Source organism: Trachurus trachurus (genome assembly GCF_905171665.1).
Source record: "Trachurus trachurus genome assembly, chromosome: 8".
Taxonomy (NCBI): Eukaryota; Metazoa; Chordata; class Actinopteri; order Carangiformes; family Carangidae; genus Trachurus; species Trachurus trachurus.
Genome location: NC_139905.1, coordinates 6,331,555 through 6,348,676, shown reverse-complemented (window position 1 = coordinate 6,348,676; position 17,122 = coordinate 6,331,555). Strand labels below are relative to the sequence as shown.

General features: G+C 43.4%; 1 protein-coding gene across 1 annotated transcript in view; it reads right to left on the bottom strand.

Annotated features, from left to right (window-relative positions):
* Positions 1-3,912: 3,912 nt before the first annotated feature.
* Positions 3,913-17,122, bottom strand: part of mrc2 (mannose receptor, C-type 2) — a 29,076-nt gene continuing 15,866 nt past the window's right edge. The window contains exons 12-29 of the mRNA XM_083977862.1: positions 16,121-16,338; positions 14,419-14,561; positions 14,193-14,289; positions 13,972-14,101; positions 13,793-13,825; positions 13,519-13,685; positions 13,063-13,231; positions 12,193-12,335; positions 11,873-11,984; positions 11,401-11,567; positions 11,199-11,307; positions 10,317-10,555; positions 10,039-10,201; positions 9,778-9,927; positions 9,400-9,513; positions 7,519-7,698; positions 6,762-6,785; positions 3,913-6,670 (exon numbers count right to left, since the gene is read on the bottom strand). Coding sequence (XP_083833988.1) covers positions 6,450-6,670; positions 6,762-6,785; positions 7,519-7,698; positions 9,400-9,513; positions 9,778-9,927; positions 10,039-10,201; positions 10,317-10,555; positions 11,199-11,307; positions 11,401-11,567; positions 11,873-11,984; positions 12,193-12,335; positions 13,063-13,231; positions 13,519-13,685; positions 13,793-13,825; positions 13,972-14,101; positions 14,193-14,289; positions 14,419-14,561; positions 16,121-16,338 — 2,579 coding nt within the window. The 3' untranslated portion in view covers positions 3,913-6,449. The remainder of the gene's footprint in view (positions 6,671-6,761; positions 6,786-7,518; positions 7,699-9,399; positions 9,514-9,777; positions 9,928-10,038; positions 10,202-10,316; positions 10,556-11,198; positions 11,308-11,400; positions 11,568-11,872; positions 11,985-12,192; positions 12,336-13,062; positions 13,232-13,518; positions 13,686-13,792; positions 13,826-13,971; positions 14,102-14,192; positions 14,290-14,418; positions 14,562-16,120; positions 16,339-17,122) is intronic.

The window sequence follows — 17,122 nt, the reverse complement described above, 5'->3', positions numbered from 1 at the left end:
GATGTGTGATGTGTAATGATGTACAGTATACATATATGATATGTAGAAATATGGGTAATAGGATTAGTATGTGAACAATTAATATAACAAAGAAGGAATGAAGCACAGTTAAGAAATGTAAACACTTATTCTGTTTTTGTTTTGTTAGGTGAAGCATATCGCTCACTTGTTTTTTATTTTTAATTTTTATAATGTTTATGTTTTGTGTTTTCAACTGTATATTTGATACTGTTGGACCCCAGGAAGAATAGCTGTGGCTTTGCTGCAGCTAATGGGGATCTGTATAATAAACAAATAAACTGTTGGTAGTACGGCAATTCAACAACACAAAAACAACAATTACTAATAAACAGTGTAATGTTCAACTTTAATTTTCTGTTGATGCATGGAGCAGCCATCTTGGATTGTGAGCTCTGGGTTACTTCCAACTTCAGGGGATGTAGGCAAGTGGGAAATCTCCACAACTAGCTTCCTCCTTCATAACAACTGTTAATTTACTAACCTGTTTCCTTTATATTAAGCCTTTAAAGTCATGGTTAAAACTGAGGGTGTGGTCTATTTGAGTGATGTGAATGCGCCATCTCGGCCCCATACATGCCCCTGAGCCAATCCATCTTTGCCCATTTTTGGATTAATCAGGAGTCAAGCTCTGCCAAGATGGCGACTGAGAAGCAGCTTTACCACCGTTTTTCACCTTCATTACTACAATCATATTTAATTTCAATCTATGAGAACAGATCTATTCACCTCTCAGGGCGGGCTGGACTGTTAGGCTGCTGTTGGCGGTGCTGCAAAGTCAGCAGGTCTGATTTACATCAACATTAGATTTAAAATACTTGAATTCATCAATGTGATGAATTACCTTCATGGTTCAGGTGAGTCAGTTCAACAAATTAGTCACAAATAGACACTTAAAAGTCTAGATTTGTTGCCTCCAGTTACGAGTTTCCACAAGACCTACACCATGATTTATTATTGCGAAATAAAAACATAAAATGTGAAAGAAGATTTTCAGGTCACCTGCAGTAACCCACACAGCTCTTAGGGGAAGTTGCTCAAAATCTCTGGTGAAACCTAAAGAAGATTGTTGAATAGATGAGGTCAGAGTTTCTTCACACAAACCAAACAGCACCCTGAGGTAAAGGTCACATCTACGTCCGACTGCACCACAGTTATTAAAAACACTCTGTTGCACCCTTCACCTCAATCAGTGCATATTGTTTGGTCAAAGGGAATTCGTGCGATCGTGTCGTGTGGTTATTGGGACGAGCTGTTTTTTTCTGGTACAGAACACATACACATTCAGTCTCAGGGCTGCTATTAGACACTAAAAGCGATTGATTATAGACGCCGATATTCTGAGATTTTTTCTGGCAGCTTCTCCTTTTCAGAGGGAAAGTGCACGATCCTGTTCCTTTCAAACCTCCCTCCCTCTCTCTCTCTCTCTCTCTCTCTCTCTTTCCCCCATTGCCAACCCAACAGCTGCTTCTCCTTTGGCCAGCCTCCAAATGGATGACTGAGGAGAGTGAATGGGTTTTTAATTTCACTTATCGCCGCTTTCTCTCTGGTTCCCCCCCTCCCTCAACCTGCAGTGCCAACACTGTCAGATAGGAAGAAAACTTGGAGTGGGAGGAAGGAAAAATAAACAGCAGTTTGTGAACAGCACGAGAGAAAAAAACGATCCGAGCATCAAACCTTCAAATTAAGAGGACATTGATTAGGCATGAGCCGAGGTGTTTGAAGGAGTTTCTTTCTCCATCCTCTCCTCTTTTGTCGGTTAATTAATCATGATGGGTTTTAGTCAAGCACTTCAGAGGAGGCAAGAGGGAGTGAAGCAGTGATATTGTTCTGTTCTCTCCCAGAGCAGAGAGCTCAGGCGTCACTGTCTGTCTTTAAACTCCAGACAGGTGCGTTCGAGCCGCCTACGGCAAGATGGCTGCTTCCCTACACGAGCAAACAGAAGCCTGCACGGGCCGCCATGAAACCTTCCTCATGGCTCGACCTGCTCCACCTCACATCCTCACCCCCCCTTCCCCCCAATTTCATCTCAGTGAGGCGTCGAATGAGGAAGAAGAGACAAAAACCAAAATGCGGATGAAACCTGATGAAGCAGAGTAATTAAAATGAAAAGTTGTAGCTGCAAAGCTCGATAGGCCAGATTCTCTCAGCAGGAGATATGGGTGAAAAGGTCCCACACACACATACCTACCACACATATCAATCTGTATATATAACACTTCAGATTTCCTTCAGCTGTTGCCAGGGAAACATTTCAATTAAATGTTTTTCCTCAGCCGCTGAGATACTTTGAAACACACCTGATGTCTCACAGAGGACGAGGAGGGTGCAGCGATAAATACAACACGACCGGCGTAATATCTAACAACAGGTTACAGCTGAATGCAAATCAGCCTCTGACATTCAGCAGACAGACACTGTAATGTGTAAAGAGTATAAGTACAAAAACTAAAAAACTAAAACTCCTCCAGGATAGTTCCCTTACACCACAGAGACACATTAAAAATGACAGGCGGGGGCTGTGCAACTTATAAACAAGTGGTGGGGGGAAAAAAAGACAAACCCGGATGCTTTAAACTGAGTGCCTGCGGCGTGCAGTCGGCGTTTTGACACCCGTCCTAAGTGAGACGGATTACACAGAGCCAGTTTGATTTGAATAACAAGCAATTTACCAGCTCAGATGTGATGCTGCAGAGGTGGAGGTCTCTGGGAGGAGGATGAGGAGGAGGAGGACACCAGCTCCCATCACAGCAGGCGTTGGGACACTTGTCTCTGTGTCGGTTGCTGACCCGGTCCACCTGTGGTCCAGCTGGGGGGACAGGAGGACTGAGATCCCAGCTCAGGTCAAGAGTCTCTGTGGTGGACTAAACAGAGGATAAACAGAAGAATTAACTGGATAACATTGATGATTTTCACATTTAAAACTGATATTTAATCAATAAAACAGAAAAGTAGGATTTGTTGCTTGTTGTTTTGGAGGGAGCTGTGGGAGCTCAAACACAATCACAACACTTTGTTTGGTTTCTTTATGTTTTCATTCTGTGCTTTGTCACCACACTGTATTATTCTTATTATACACTTGGTTCACATTGTTCTGTCCGGATAAGTGGAATTAATCATGTTCTGTTTGTGTTTTTGAGTTACCTGTTCCTACTTCCTGGTTTGGCCAAAAGAGGTGTGCGTGGGCGGAGCCTGGATAAATACAGGGGACCAGGAACTGGACTGAACCAAGAACTGTTGGGTGGGGGGGGGGGGGTAAGGGGGTTGTATTGATTCTACTGAATGGTTTTGTCCTTGTATTCTAATATGGCTGATTAGTTTGTATGTGCATCCTTCCTCTGTTGTTAGGACACCTGACCTCTTGTAAAAGCTTTTACTTTATTTCATTCATTTGTATTTCTGAAATGTTTTTAGTCGGAATCAAAGCTACTTTTGAAAAGGTTCTGTCCCTGCTTGGTCTCAAACACATTTATTTCTGTCTGTTTGGTTTATTAGGCTTCTTTTAAAACACTGTTACCATGGTGTGTTTGTGGTCCAATAAATATCATTCTTTGTTTTCAGGTCAGTGTTGACAAGGACGTCTTAATTTAATGAATCTAAGGAGAAACAAACAGCAGTAGGAGCTGAGCTGCAGACAGAGCCTGTCTACAGTGTCACGTCTCAACATGTGACTGACAAGTGTGGGTCAGTTGTGTGGCTGTGAGCAGGAGGAGTGATGGGACAGAGCAGGCGAGGTGTGCCCTCTTGTGGACATTTATCAACATCACAGTCAACATTTTACACATTCATTACTGTAATTTCCTCCAAAGTTGCAACAGGTAAAAAACTTAAACCATCTTCACATCAGAGTCATAATAAACTACAAATAAGTTTTAAAGCCAAACTTTTGAGAACATAGACTTTATTCATTTCATATAAAAATGACACAAAAACTTAAAAACAAAACAAAACAAAACAGACAAACAGTTGAACAGGTGCTTCAGGTAACTTCACAGGGACGTGAGGCAGCCTGCAGCGCAGACGTGATCTCACCAGGGTCTCACACACACACACACACACACACACACACCATCTTCACGTCACCGCCTCGGTGGCGAGTTCACATCTCCTGCACACACACACACACACACACACACACACACACATGGATGGAGAAGGCCGACCTGTAACGGTGAACCACCAGCAGAGGCCGGGGTAAGCCTGGGACAGCTCTCCTCCTCCTTCTCCTCCTGCCGACTGCTTTTCCTCTCTCTCTACATCCACGACTCCTCCTTACACTCCTCCCCTACTTTTCTCCTTCATATGTTTTTTTTTTTCAACTTTTTCCTCTTTTTTTTTTTGCCCCAATCTTCATTCTGACCCTTCATGTCCCTGAGCCCTCCTCCTCTGATTGGTTCCAGACGTGCCACTGAGCTCTTCTTGCCGACTCAACATTCCACAGCTGGAGACTGCACACACACATTCAAACACACACACACACACACATTCAAACACACACACACACACTCCTATTTACTCCCTCTCCTCCTACCTTCCCCCTCTATCTTAGTCCAACTCAAGGAGCAAAAAAAAAAAAAGCAGTTTTTTTTTTCACAGCCGCTCAGTGAAACACCAAAAGCCTCAGACTGAAACGGCTCCAAAGCATTCCTCTCTGAGCAGCACAGAAATGCACTCAAGAGGCAAGAGAAGAAAAAAAAAAGACAGAAAAATGTTAACAGGCAAATGGTCATAATGTACAAGTGTGAGAAAAAAAAACAAAATAACAAACGACAGGAGGTCTTCTTCTTCTTCTTCTTACGAAAGAGTGAATTCTGTTTTAAAACATTTTTTGGCTCTTGTATATACAACACTGTCGTTCACATGAGGGATGTTTTCCTTAGTGGGGCAACGAGAGGTTCAAGTGTTGGCAATTATCCCATAAAAGTAGGGAACGTTTCCAAATGTCTTTTACCTAGTTGTTCTGGAGTGAAAAAGACATCATGAAACCTGCGTCATTAAAAGGAAAAGACAGGAATGAGAGAAAATTACCCTGGCGATTAAAAAAGAAAAAGTTAATTGTGGTCCATAAAAATGATGAATCAGACAAATATCAAATTGCAAAAAGAAGACCTTTTTTTTTTTTTTTCTTTTCTCACGGTGCATACAAAGAAAATTACTGTCCTTAAAAAATGCTGAATCAGCTCCAGATGGAGGCACAAGGAGCCAAAAGAAACAAAAAGTTAGGAATCACAGAGCAGCAGCTGAATCTTAAGGATAATGACTAAAGGCAAGCGCACGACGGAAGATTGATTTAGAACAAGATAATAGTAGAAAGTGCCAGAACGTACACGGAGCCGTAGAAGCTCATTTGATGACAAACCTCAAGTCCTGCTGTACCATTACAAAAAAAAGAAAAAAGACAAAAGACAATGGAGTCTATTTAAAGACCAGCTTTCAACACTAGGTTCTACTTATGTGCACAGTTTTTTAGTGTACTGCCCTCAGACGGTTTGAGGTCACTGGTCCCTGTCACCTTCCACACATTTCACATTTGGACCCCCCCTCCCCCCCCGACCTCCCCAAACCCGCCTCCGCTCCGCTCGTCCCACAGCTGGTGCTGACGTGTCAGATCAGACAGGAGGAGAGAGAGGCAGGCTCACAAAAAGCACACATGCATCATCAGTAACAGTTCTCTGCAGCTGCACGGATAATGACAAACAAAAAAGTCAACGAGAAGGACGCGGACGCAGTAAAAACAAAAACAAAACAAACAACAAAAACACACCTCAAGGTTAATACTGTCATGGCATGGAAAATTACAAAACTGAAAAATGAATTTGGTCCTGAAGAAGAGTAGACTGACTGCGTGTTTAGAGGACAGAGGCAAAGTGGGTTTTTGTTTAGCTGAGAGCCAATCTGTGGCTGTGATTGTCCTTTTTTTTCTTGCTTTATAAGTCTTTCAATCAAAATGGGAGCAAGAAAAGAAATATACACCAAGTAAAAAAAAAAAAAAAATTAACTTTGGCACCAGGGTAGGACAACGAGGAGTCATTTCATAAAACCCATTTCATGCTGAACTTTTCCAGCTGCTATAAAACTAAAACTCCCAGTGGATCCATCTGTGGCCTTCACGGATGCTCTCGCTGTTCATATGGAGTGGTCCGATTTGGTCTGGAGAGAAATTTGCAGAACTGTTAAGTCTTTGTAAAAGGATGATTGAAAAATGTCGAGGGGGTTCAATTTCTAAAGTAAATACAAATACATCTGCTGCGCTCTACACAGCCCTTCAGCATTTTTTTTTTGGTTTCAAAAGAAACAAGGAAAAAAAGACAAACACATAAAAATGCCACAATGTGTTTCTGAGTCAGCACAACGAATTCAGCCTCTCCTGCGTCCGGTCGGGTCCAGTCTTGGGTCTTGGGTCTTGGGTCTCGGGTCAGAGCGTCGGCCTGCTACTCAGGCTGCTCGTTCAGCTCCATGTCCGACACCAGGATGTTCTTCTCCGTCTGCTCGGCCAGGCTGGAGTTGGTGCGGCTGTAGCGAGCTCCTTCGTAGGACCCCCGCGCCCCGATGGCTCGCCGGCGGTACAAGTAGATCACCACGACAACCAGGACCACCAGCACCAGGCCCGTCAGTATGACGACGATCAGGGTGGGCAGATGGTCTCCATCCACTGGGGCAGAGACAGAAGGTGGAAGTCTGGATTAGCAGCTGAACACAACATGGTTCAGGTACAAACATTGACAGCTGGCGATCATACTTACTTGTTACAGCTGAAGGTTCAGCACCTGCAAATGGAAGAAGGGATTGTAAATTCATTACTTTTATTTACCTTTAAGTTTAGCTGATACAACCCACTCTAATGCACAGCAGTAATATTAATTTTATTTATTGGATTAAATGAGAGCATATTGTATGTAAACTCCTGCAGGATCATCCTCCATGTATGCTGTGAGCAAACATTGAAAAGGTTATTTAAGTTAACTTTATTAAAGGGACAACGAGGAGTTTTGGAAAGCAAGGTGTTTTCACACTACAGTACATTTCCCATGAGCCTCCACGTGCACGGTGAAATTCTTGGACCGGCGCAAGATGGGCGGAAGCGAAAGCATTTTGCCAAGAACGTTTTCAAATCAAGAATGAAAGTCGGAGGTTTGAAGACGATCAGATACTGTCGTAGTTCCGACCATAAACGGCGATCCGGCGGTGTTATCCCCATAACCCGCCGCCGCTGGGCAGTGTCTGCAAAACCGAAAGTAGGAAATGCTGGGCAAGCCGACCACTAAGTAATATTATCAAAATAACTATAAAGACAAAACGATATATTTATCAAAAATTGACCCATAACAAGTGGGTAACGTCATTCATCCACATTTATATGAGACTTTTTTATAACCAAATACAAACTCCTCGTTGTCCCTTTAAAATGCAATTTTGTCCTAATAATCTGTGTGTGTGTGTGTGTGTGTGTGTGTGTGTGTGTGTGTGTGTGTGTGTGTGTGTGTGTGTGTGTGTGCTTACTGCGTGGCCGCTTGCAGATGACTCCGTGTGTGCGGTTCCTGCAGGAGCCCGGCTTCCACAGGCCGCTGTTGCTCAGGATCCAGAAGCAGGAGTTTGGAGACAGGACAGAGAAGGCGAGGTCGTGTGCCTCCCAGTTGGCGTACGACATCTCAGTGTCCTCGCTCCACACCAAAGTTCTACCTGCAGCAGGGACACAACCACACAACCGTATACTCAGAAAAGTAAACACTATCAAACAGGGTGAGCATTGTATTGGGAAAAGTTGGGCCCTCCCTCCCTCCTGTGGCTGAATGTACAGTAAGTAGCAGCAACTATTGCAGCTTGTTTTATAGACTTTTACTTAACTGTTTTCTCAATCAGGTTGTGTTTTGCTAAATAACCGGTAGCTAACCTGTTTAACTAACCTATGTTAGCCAAAATGAAATTAGATAATGTTAGCTGGTTTAGCCAAACTTTTAACTTAATAAGTTTTTCTAACTGAATTTATTTAGTTTCCTAATTAAATTGTGGTAATTATCTACCGATGAATGCAAATGTTAGCTTCTAACTAAGCCCTAAGCCCTAAGACGTTAAAGTTTAGCATACAAACGGGTAAGCTGTAAAGCTAACCAATGTTTGATAAACTGTATTTAACTAACTTGTTTGGCTACTGTATGATCAACATTAGATTGTGGTAAGTATTTTGGATGAGCCCTAATTTTCTAAATAAGACCATAAATCACAGTTTGGCTAACTAATGTTAGCTGTAGTGAATTTAGCTAACTGAACTTATTTTCTGAAGTAGATTGTGTTAAACCTAAGGCAGATGGCCTATGGCTAGTTAAAGAGGAACTATGCAAGTCCTCTGTTTTGCTAACCCTCCTCTCGGATGGCATTTGTTTTCAACGAAGCCGGCGAGAAAGCAATCGGTGGATAACATTTTATCATATGCGTTACGACGTATATTTGTGTAGTCTTATCTGTCCGGTTACGGGGTGCATTTGTGTCATGGTGCTGCCGAGACGATCGAGCTGGGACACCGGGTCGGAGGCTCAAGGTTTGTTTTCGGCCATTTACTTAACAAATGTATTTAAATGTAGCATAGTTACGGTAAAGATCCTGCATAGTTACCCTTTAAACTTAATTAATCTAACAGCTAGTTTGAATATAGCTGATCTTTAATAGAATTAATCTTCTTACTTTTGTTGTGACGTTCTGTGGCTAAGCACTGTTTGCTAGTTTCTGACTTTGGCCTAAACTTACAGTCTAGCTAATGAACTGTTAGGTCTTGTTTAGCTAGGTAATGATAGTTCACCTTTTCATTACCAGTGCTGGCTTCGCTTACCAGTACAAAATATATCGAGTAATGTTCGCAAACACCGGTGCTCTGTCACTGCAGGAGGTTGTAAATACTGATGTTAATACAGAGTTTATCATCTATTGTAGAGTTTTTCTATTATTTAGCCTAGTTGTTCTCTTTAGCTTCCCAGGCATGTTTCAGGGTACTTTGCTCTAATTATCTAATAGTGTGATAATAATGCTGTTTAAATAAATGAACTTACCGCACCTGCCTTATCACATTTAGACATGAGCGAAACAGTCTTAATCAGGTTTTACTCTACTTAATTAATTTTTCATGATCATTCTATAAAAAAAATCATAATCAATCAGGTTAAATATATTAAATTAGGGAAATTATCTGCAAGCAGAGGAAGATAATTTGACTAAAAATAGCTTTAAATTAATAAGCTTGGATTTAAACTTTTGAAAAGTTGAAGGTTAAAAAGTGTGCGGCTGTGGAAAAAAATGGGAAAGACTGTGTGTGTGTGTATGTGTGTGTGTGTGTGTGTGTGTGTGTGTGTGTGTGTGTGTGTGTGTGTGTGTGTGTGTGTGTGGTTGGACCTTTCACACTAATGCCCAGCCAAGCTCCATGTGCCTGCTCTGCATAGCTCTGGATATGTTCCGACACAAATCCGTTCTCCGTCTCATCCAAGATAGAGAGAAGTTCTGCTCCCACTAGAGGAGGGAAAAGAGAGAGAGAGAGAGAGAGAGAGATGGAACAAACCAGAATTGATCACGGAGAGAGAGAGATTCAGCGATGGTGCATGAGGCTCGATGAAACACTTCTAAATTTAGACATATTGATCAATTTGGTCAATCATGTTTGCAGTTACAGAAGGTCAGAAGTGTGTTAATTGGTTTTCAATTGAGTGTCATGAGCTGTTGGGGGGCAGCTCGACAGGACTGTGAGCGAGCTCAGTCTGCAGCTATTCCTCCTACCTTTTGTACAGGACATGCGTGCGTCCTGCTGCAGTTTAAGACGTTGTAGGTTGAAGGCGTAGCAGTGGTTTCTGAAAGGCACCCACGCAAACTCTCCCAGAGAGTGGGGGCAGATGCCGGGGTAGCTCCACTGGTGGCTCACAGACTCATCTGGCCGAGAGAGAAACAACAGGGAAAGATTAATTAATTAAATAATTCATTTAATTCCTTATAAAATGAACCCCCTGGTGCTGTACGTTGCTGCACATATACATAGCCTACCACTAATTTGACAGATGGCCGCATCCAGTTTAGCATCACATGGAGTCATAGTCCACTGCCCAGGAGTTGTCATGTGACCACATCCAGCCATCTGATTGGGCTCCCCATCTTTCCAGTTTGAATATGACACTTCCTCCTCACCCATCCAGGTGAAGCTCCGTCCCTGAAAACATGAAATTAACTATTAATATCCTAACCTACCTAAATTAGCTGCGCAACCAAAAAAAAAAGACATGGAAATCTTCATTTTATGGGGCTTCTAAAGTAAATTGACTCACTCCGTAGTTGTAGAGAGCGATCCAGGCCGGCCGGCGCAGGCTGTTGATCAGCAGCGTGAGGTACGCCTGCTGGAAGGGATCCTTCACCGTGGCCAGAGTCCCATTCAGAGATTCACACAGATGCAGAGCACCGGTCCAGTCCAGGCGCTTCTCCACCACCCGGTACGTCACTCCACCGAGCTCCACGGGCTTTGACAGGGTGGCGGGGATCAGGGCGGGTGCTGGGGGTTTGTCTTGAACTGATGACAACAACAACAATATGTGTCAATGTAACAGAGTTTAAAGATAATTTGATTCCACTTTCCATAAAAACTCACCACACAACACAAACACTTGTTTTTCCTATGGTAATTAAATGCATCACCCCTGTGGATAAGGGTCGTGCAGCAGTCGGACTTTGCTACTTCCCTGGTAGGTGCACAAGCTACGAGCTCCGCTATTGTTTCATATTAATTACTTTAATTTCAATACTAAGGGGTGGTTTAAGTTGTATTTCTTAAGCATATAGCTCCCGAACGGTCGAGCACGTCCTTTTTCATAAAAAGTTTACGGTGTTTTTCTCTTATTTCTGTTTACAAAATGGCTAGGGTTACACGTGTTAGCTGCCCTGCACTTTCTTTTCATTTAACATTTTTCAGCCGTGTAGCCTATGTGTGTGTGTGTGAGAGAAGAAGAACTGGACTGACTGTAAATGTTGATTCCTCTACCAGGTCAGTCCATGTGTGCATAATAAACGGCGAGATTGCCAACGGTGAAGGTCTGCCTCGTATGTTAAAACTACACAACGCAAGGATGAGTACCAAAACCGCTACATCAACACACTTCTGTTTGTGCTTCAGGTGATAACTTTTAAAATTTTGTGGTTAAGATCGAACATCGCACCTTGATGCCTTTGACAGATGAAGCCATTATTCTCCATCTCACAGGCTCGGGAGGCCCACATGCCTGTGTTCTTCAGCGGGTTTCCATGAATCATCACCACACAGTTTCCCTACGAGGTGACAGTGACATCATCAGAACAGGAAGTAACATGGAAGGATAACATGACAAGAGCTGCGATTGGTGAGTTCTGGCGAGTTCCTACCCGTGTTTTGTTGTGGTGTGGTCCGCTGTTATCGAGCGGCTCCCCGGGGCCCCAGTTGGTGTAGCTGAGCAGGCTTGTCTTGGCCCACTGGAAATGACCCTTGGAGTCGGAGGTCAACCCCACCCAAAGGTCAACACTAGCGTTGTTCAGCAGGGTGGTGACAAAGGCTGTGGGGGAAACGGTATGCATGTTGGTGACGTGACATAAAGAACAGGTAAGTGCAAATATGAAGTTCTAAACTGGTGATAAACAGGAAATCAGTCTAGTCAGTTTCATCAATGTGATGCTGCCCACAAAGACACATAACACAAATTCTAAATATAATAAGACCTAATAATAATCTACATCCAAGTGGAAAAAAGTAACTTGAGAAACTTAAACTGGGTCAACCCTCCACCCTCCACCCTCCACCCACCACCACCACCACTCCTCTGTCTGTGAGTGTATGCCAGCTGTAATCTGCTGTAATTACCTTGCTCCAGATGATTGGACACCAGTGCCAGTATACCTCCCTCTGTCTCACATTTCAACTTGGATGCAGACCATGTGACCCGGTATGACTGATCACTGAACACCTTGAAACACTGCAGAAACAGCAGCACGGCTCGGGTTAGGTTTGATCGGGTTAAGTTGGGACAGCACAGCAGGAAAAAACATCTTATGCACTTCCTGTTCTGTTCACTCACTACCAAACTGGAACAGTGTGTTTATTTATACATTTACTTAAACAACTAACATGGCAAATACACAGGGAGATGAAATCCTGGTGTGTTATGTTGTGTTGTACTCTACCTTATGCTGGTAGGAAGCCCATCCATCAGGACAGCCTGCAGGCGGGTGGGGGGATGATGGAGTTGGAGGAATGGTCCCAGTGACGTTCACTCTCTTGCAGATGTAGGGCAGGTCAGAGTGGCACTTTTGATCGGCCCAGTCCGCTGTTGGGAAGTGAAAACCACAACATTGTGTTTCTTTTTCTTTCTTTTCTTTATTAGGATCCCCATTAGCACCTGCAGCAGCATCGGCTATTCTTCCTGGGGGCTTCCTGTTAGTGCACCACCTCTGATTTAGCCACGTTCTGTTATGAAAAAACAATCTGTCTTTTCATGGACAGCCATCAAAGAATGGAACAAGCTGCCTGAAACCCTGAAAAGCAGATCAAACTACTTAAATTTCTCTTATTATCTAAAACAATGGCACTTGTTACTCAGTTAGTCTCTTAAAAAATGTATCTTAGTATTTCTCAATGCACCCAATTCATGACATTATCTTAAAATCTTATGGAATATGAACTGTGGAAATCTAAAATGTTTTATATTTGTATCTTGTAAGACTTAGCTTTTCTCTCCATTGATTATATAGGATAGGGTACACCTCTCTCAGGTGTGTTGCACTTGATCTAGTCTTTTTAGATGTGGAAACTGTTGTTTTTTTGTATTGTCTATGTGCTGTCTACTGTGTATTTGTGTATATCTCTTGTATAGTAGTTTGTGGTCTGCGTTTCTTGTCTGTTTGTTATATGTTACATGTTGGGACTGCAGATGGAAATAAGCTGTGAGTTAAATCTGGTGCAACCATCTTCTCATTTTCTGTAAATGATTAATGTCATTGCACAATGTCCCCTAAATAAACTAATAATAATAATAGTATCCCGGCTGTTTTTACCTTTGCTGGCGGACAAATGGACGCACTTGCGATCCCGGCTGAGGGGGTGTGGCCTCCCAAGAGCCCATGACACATAATTAAGCACAGAGCCATCGGACCAGCGGAAACGGCCATCGTTGTCGTAGGTGTGAAGCCCCAGCCACCAGTTGTCGCCCTCTACCTTCACCATCTGAACATTAGAGAGAGACTGTAAAAAAACCTTGTGGAGGCCACTGTGTCCTTTAGAAATAGATTTACAACACAGTGTTACTGTAAATATACGATTGTACAACCCCTAAGTGCGGTCACACAGTGTGGTTACCATACAGAACACAGAGGCCATAATTAGTGGTGACTTTCATACACAGTGTTTAGTATATCTCATGCTTTCCCCCAGATTAAGCTCCACTGTTAGTTAAAACCACTGTAATCAATAACATTTTATGAATCAAATCATTTTGATAAAGTGTCCAGTGCCTTGCGTAACGTGTTGGCCAGGAAAGCCTCCTCCTCAGCTGAGTGGACGGAGGCCAGCGAGGAATCAAACCAGGAGCAAATCCTCTGGGCCTGGTCCCAAGTGGTGCGGTGGTCGAAAAATTTATACTCGGCTTCCTGGAAGGCAATCCACTCCGGTGAACTGGCGCCTGACCAACCACGGCGAGACATGAAAGGAAGGTGCAAATAAACACTAGAGAGATTATTCAACATGTTGAGAAGTGAAGCTAAAAGATGAGAAAATAATAAGACTGACCTTCAGAGACTTCTGGATCCTTCTCAGCGTTTCCTGAAAACACAGGAACAACGAAGGGTGTATGAATGACATACAACCAACAAGCAGCAACAAACAACCCCAGGTCTGATGTCTCTAGGACTGAAACCTGCAGAACTGTACAATAACAAGAACAAAGGAAAGGTCCAATGTGGTTGTACCTCTGGGAATCTTGCAGATCCAGTCCAGCTCAGAGTCACAGTGCATGGCCAGCCAGGTCATAGTGCCCAGGTCCGCTGCAGCACACTGACGGATGTTGTAATAGTAGCGGCCAAAGTTCTGGTACGTGAACTGAGACCAGAAATACAGATTAAGAGATTCTGTTTCAAAATATTTTTAACTCACAATTAATGAATCATTAGGCGTCATTGTCTGTACTCACAGCCAGTCCATCGCTCCACTTCCAACTGCCGTTGTCCATTGGGTTCCTACGGTTCAGTCCAATCCAAAACCAATGCTGCTCATGGTCCTCAGATTCCCTGTGGAATACATCATCATCATCATCATCATCATCATCATCATCATCATCATCATCATCATCATCATCATCATCATCATCATCATCATCATCATCATCATGCATCACCTGGTCAGAGGTGGCCACCTACCCAAAGGCCTCGTGGAGGACCTGCAGGACATAGTGCTCCTCCTCTGGGCCGCTGACGCTCAGCAGGTTGGCTCCATGTCTCTGGCAGTACAGGTGAGCCTGCAGCCAGCTCAGCCTCTGCTCCAGGTGGGAGGAATGAAACACCTGTGCACAGGTAGCACTCATATGTAATAACAGTCTAATTACAAAGGGTGAAAAAACAAGCAGCTGGAGAATTAAGATTACAGATTGTGTTGACAGAACTATGGTCACTGCAGTTGTATCATCCGCCACTCAGACTAGTTTCACTTTACATCTACTTAACGTTTTAAAATATTTACCATTTGTATTAAAGGGATAGTAGCATTTTTTTAAAGTAGGGTTGTATGATCTACAAATAGCCCCTAAGTACTTTAATTGCAGTAGAAGTTTTACGTAAAAAAAAAAAACAGTTCCGTTGTTTGCTATTTTTTCCAGCCCTTCAAAGTGCAGGAAAAACACTGTTTTTATTTGGACCTAACCAACTGCTCAGCGCCATAACGTAACCGTGCGGGGCCCCCGCGATGACGGAGGGGGGGGTTGACGGCGGCGACAAAACAGCAGAACAATCCTGCCTAGGAGCTGTCCATGGTTACTTTACCAAAACTGTCTTGGAATATCAAACAAAGAAGAGAACTATGGACTGTGGAAGCTTGAATGGCCAAAATACATAAGTTATCATGACGTGAACCATATGTTGCGGTGTAAAAAAAAAAAAAAAAAGGACCATTGATTCGGTGGAAACCCGGCTTAACGGGCGGGGGCGGGGCCCCCACGGCATGCGGGGCCCCCCCGCCTCGCGGGGGCTGCGGGGGTATACTTTACGGCCCAGCAACTGCTGATCGGCGGGCACTAACCCTGGGCCGGAGGGATACGTGAGTTGGTTAGGTCCAAATAAAAACTGTGTTTTTCCTGAACTTTGAAGGGATTGAAAAAATTATATTATAGCAAACAATGGAACTGTGTATTTTTTTTCAGGTAAAACCTCTTTTAGGCCACGAAAATAGGCAGTTTCTTTGGGTCTGTTCACAACACTGTATGTTGTAAATCTCTGGGCAGGGCTATTATGGGCTGGCGTTGCTAACGGGAGGAGTGCAGAGAGTCTTCTACTGCAATTAAAGCACTTAGGGGCTATTTGTAGATCATACAACCCCACTTTAAAAAAATGCTACTATCCCTTTAAATGTCATGAATTGTTGTGTGAAGTGTTGAGAAATGGTTTTGTGAGGTCATTGTGACCTTTGACCCTTGAGCAACAACACATTTCATCAGTTTGTCCCTGAATCCTAGTGTTTAGGAAGTTCCTTCAAGGACTTACTGAGATCAGGGCTAAACCTGTGTTTTTTGAGGGATACTTGAATCCTAACGAAGGTTTATTTAAAATATGAAGACGTTACTGAAATATTGTGTCCATGAGAACGGGACGGACGTACAGATGGACCAACCAGACAAAACAAACAAAAAGCTCTTGAGAACTACAGTAAAGTCTTGGTCATAAAATTCTCCAACTGTTTCAGTTGAATTAAACAAAGAAACAGAGACTGATTTTCTGGAAGATGCATCACAACCAGCCTGGAAACAGGACTGTGTGTGGAGTCATGAAAAGAGTAAAGTAAAGTGTGTCTGAAGTTAGAAGAAGCTCCTCCAGCAGTGGGATGATGGTGTGACACGTCTGTGGGACGAACCTTGTAGCAATAGCGCAGGTTGCTGTTGCTCTTCCAGCCGCTGGGACAGGAGCCGCTGAGACTCGGGGTGGGCTGAGGGACGGGGGGCTCGGGGCTCAGAGACGTGTCCTGGTTCTGTCGGCAGATGAATTTCGCCTTGGATGACGCACACTCCTTCACCTCCCACAGACCTGTTGCGATGCCCGTTGCCATGGAAACACAGCCGCGGTCGACGTTGACTGAAATAGACACAGGGTGAAATGTAGGTGAGCAGAAAGAGAGAGAAAGAGAGGCTGCACGGAGGAACACGTGAGGAAATAAGAGGATGATGATACGGAGGAAGAGAATTGTTTCCTCATTATGGATCATAGCTTCATCAACTGTATGTGCATCAGCGTCTTTTTTTAAGTGATGGATGTCATCATATCAATATTTTCAAAAATGACAGGATGAGATTTATAAGAAAAAAAGCTGCAGGTAGAAACTTCAGCTTCTTCTGTAGTTTCTCTGCTCTTCCCCCCAGAGGGCTGAAGGCAACACTGAGTCTTTCTACTACAGCTCCTAAGGTGCAACAACCCCAGGTGGATTAGCAGGTGGAACAGGGATGACGTGTCATTACAACAAATCTTGTCATGTGAATAAAATCTTTAGACAAAGGTGGAAATTGATAGTTTTAACCAGTCAACCCATCGTAGGACTGTAATCTGTGCAGAGGTCATTCAGTCCATATCTTTGGATCTATCAGTGACTCTAAGACTAGAGGAATATGTTTGAAGGTCTGGTTTATAAATTATAGCTAATCTGAATCCAAAAACCACAATGGGATGAAGTTTTCAAAAGGAGAATCCCCTGTGTGTCTGCCTCCCTCCTGAGCTGCTGCCATGACAGTTTGTTGGAAGACAAAACTACCACGATTTCAGTTACAATTTCCTCAACACGCCCATCTAGATTCGGTTCATTAAGTTAACATCAGGGCATACGCCCGCTGTCTTCTCAGATGGGCAAACTGTCAACCAGTCAAAG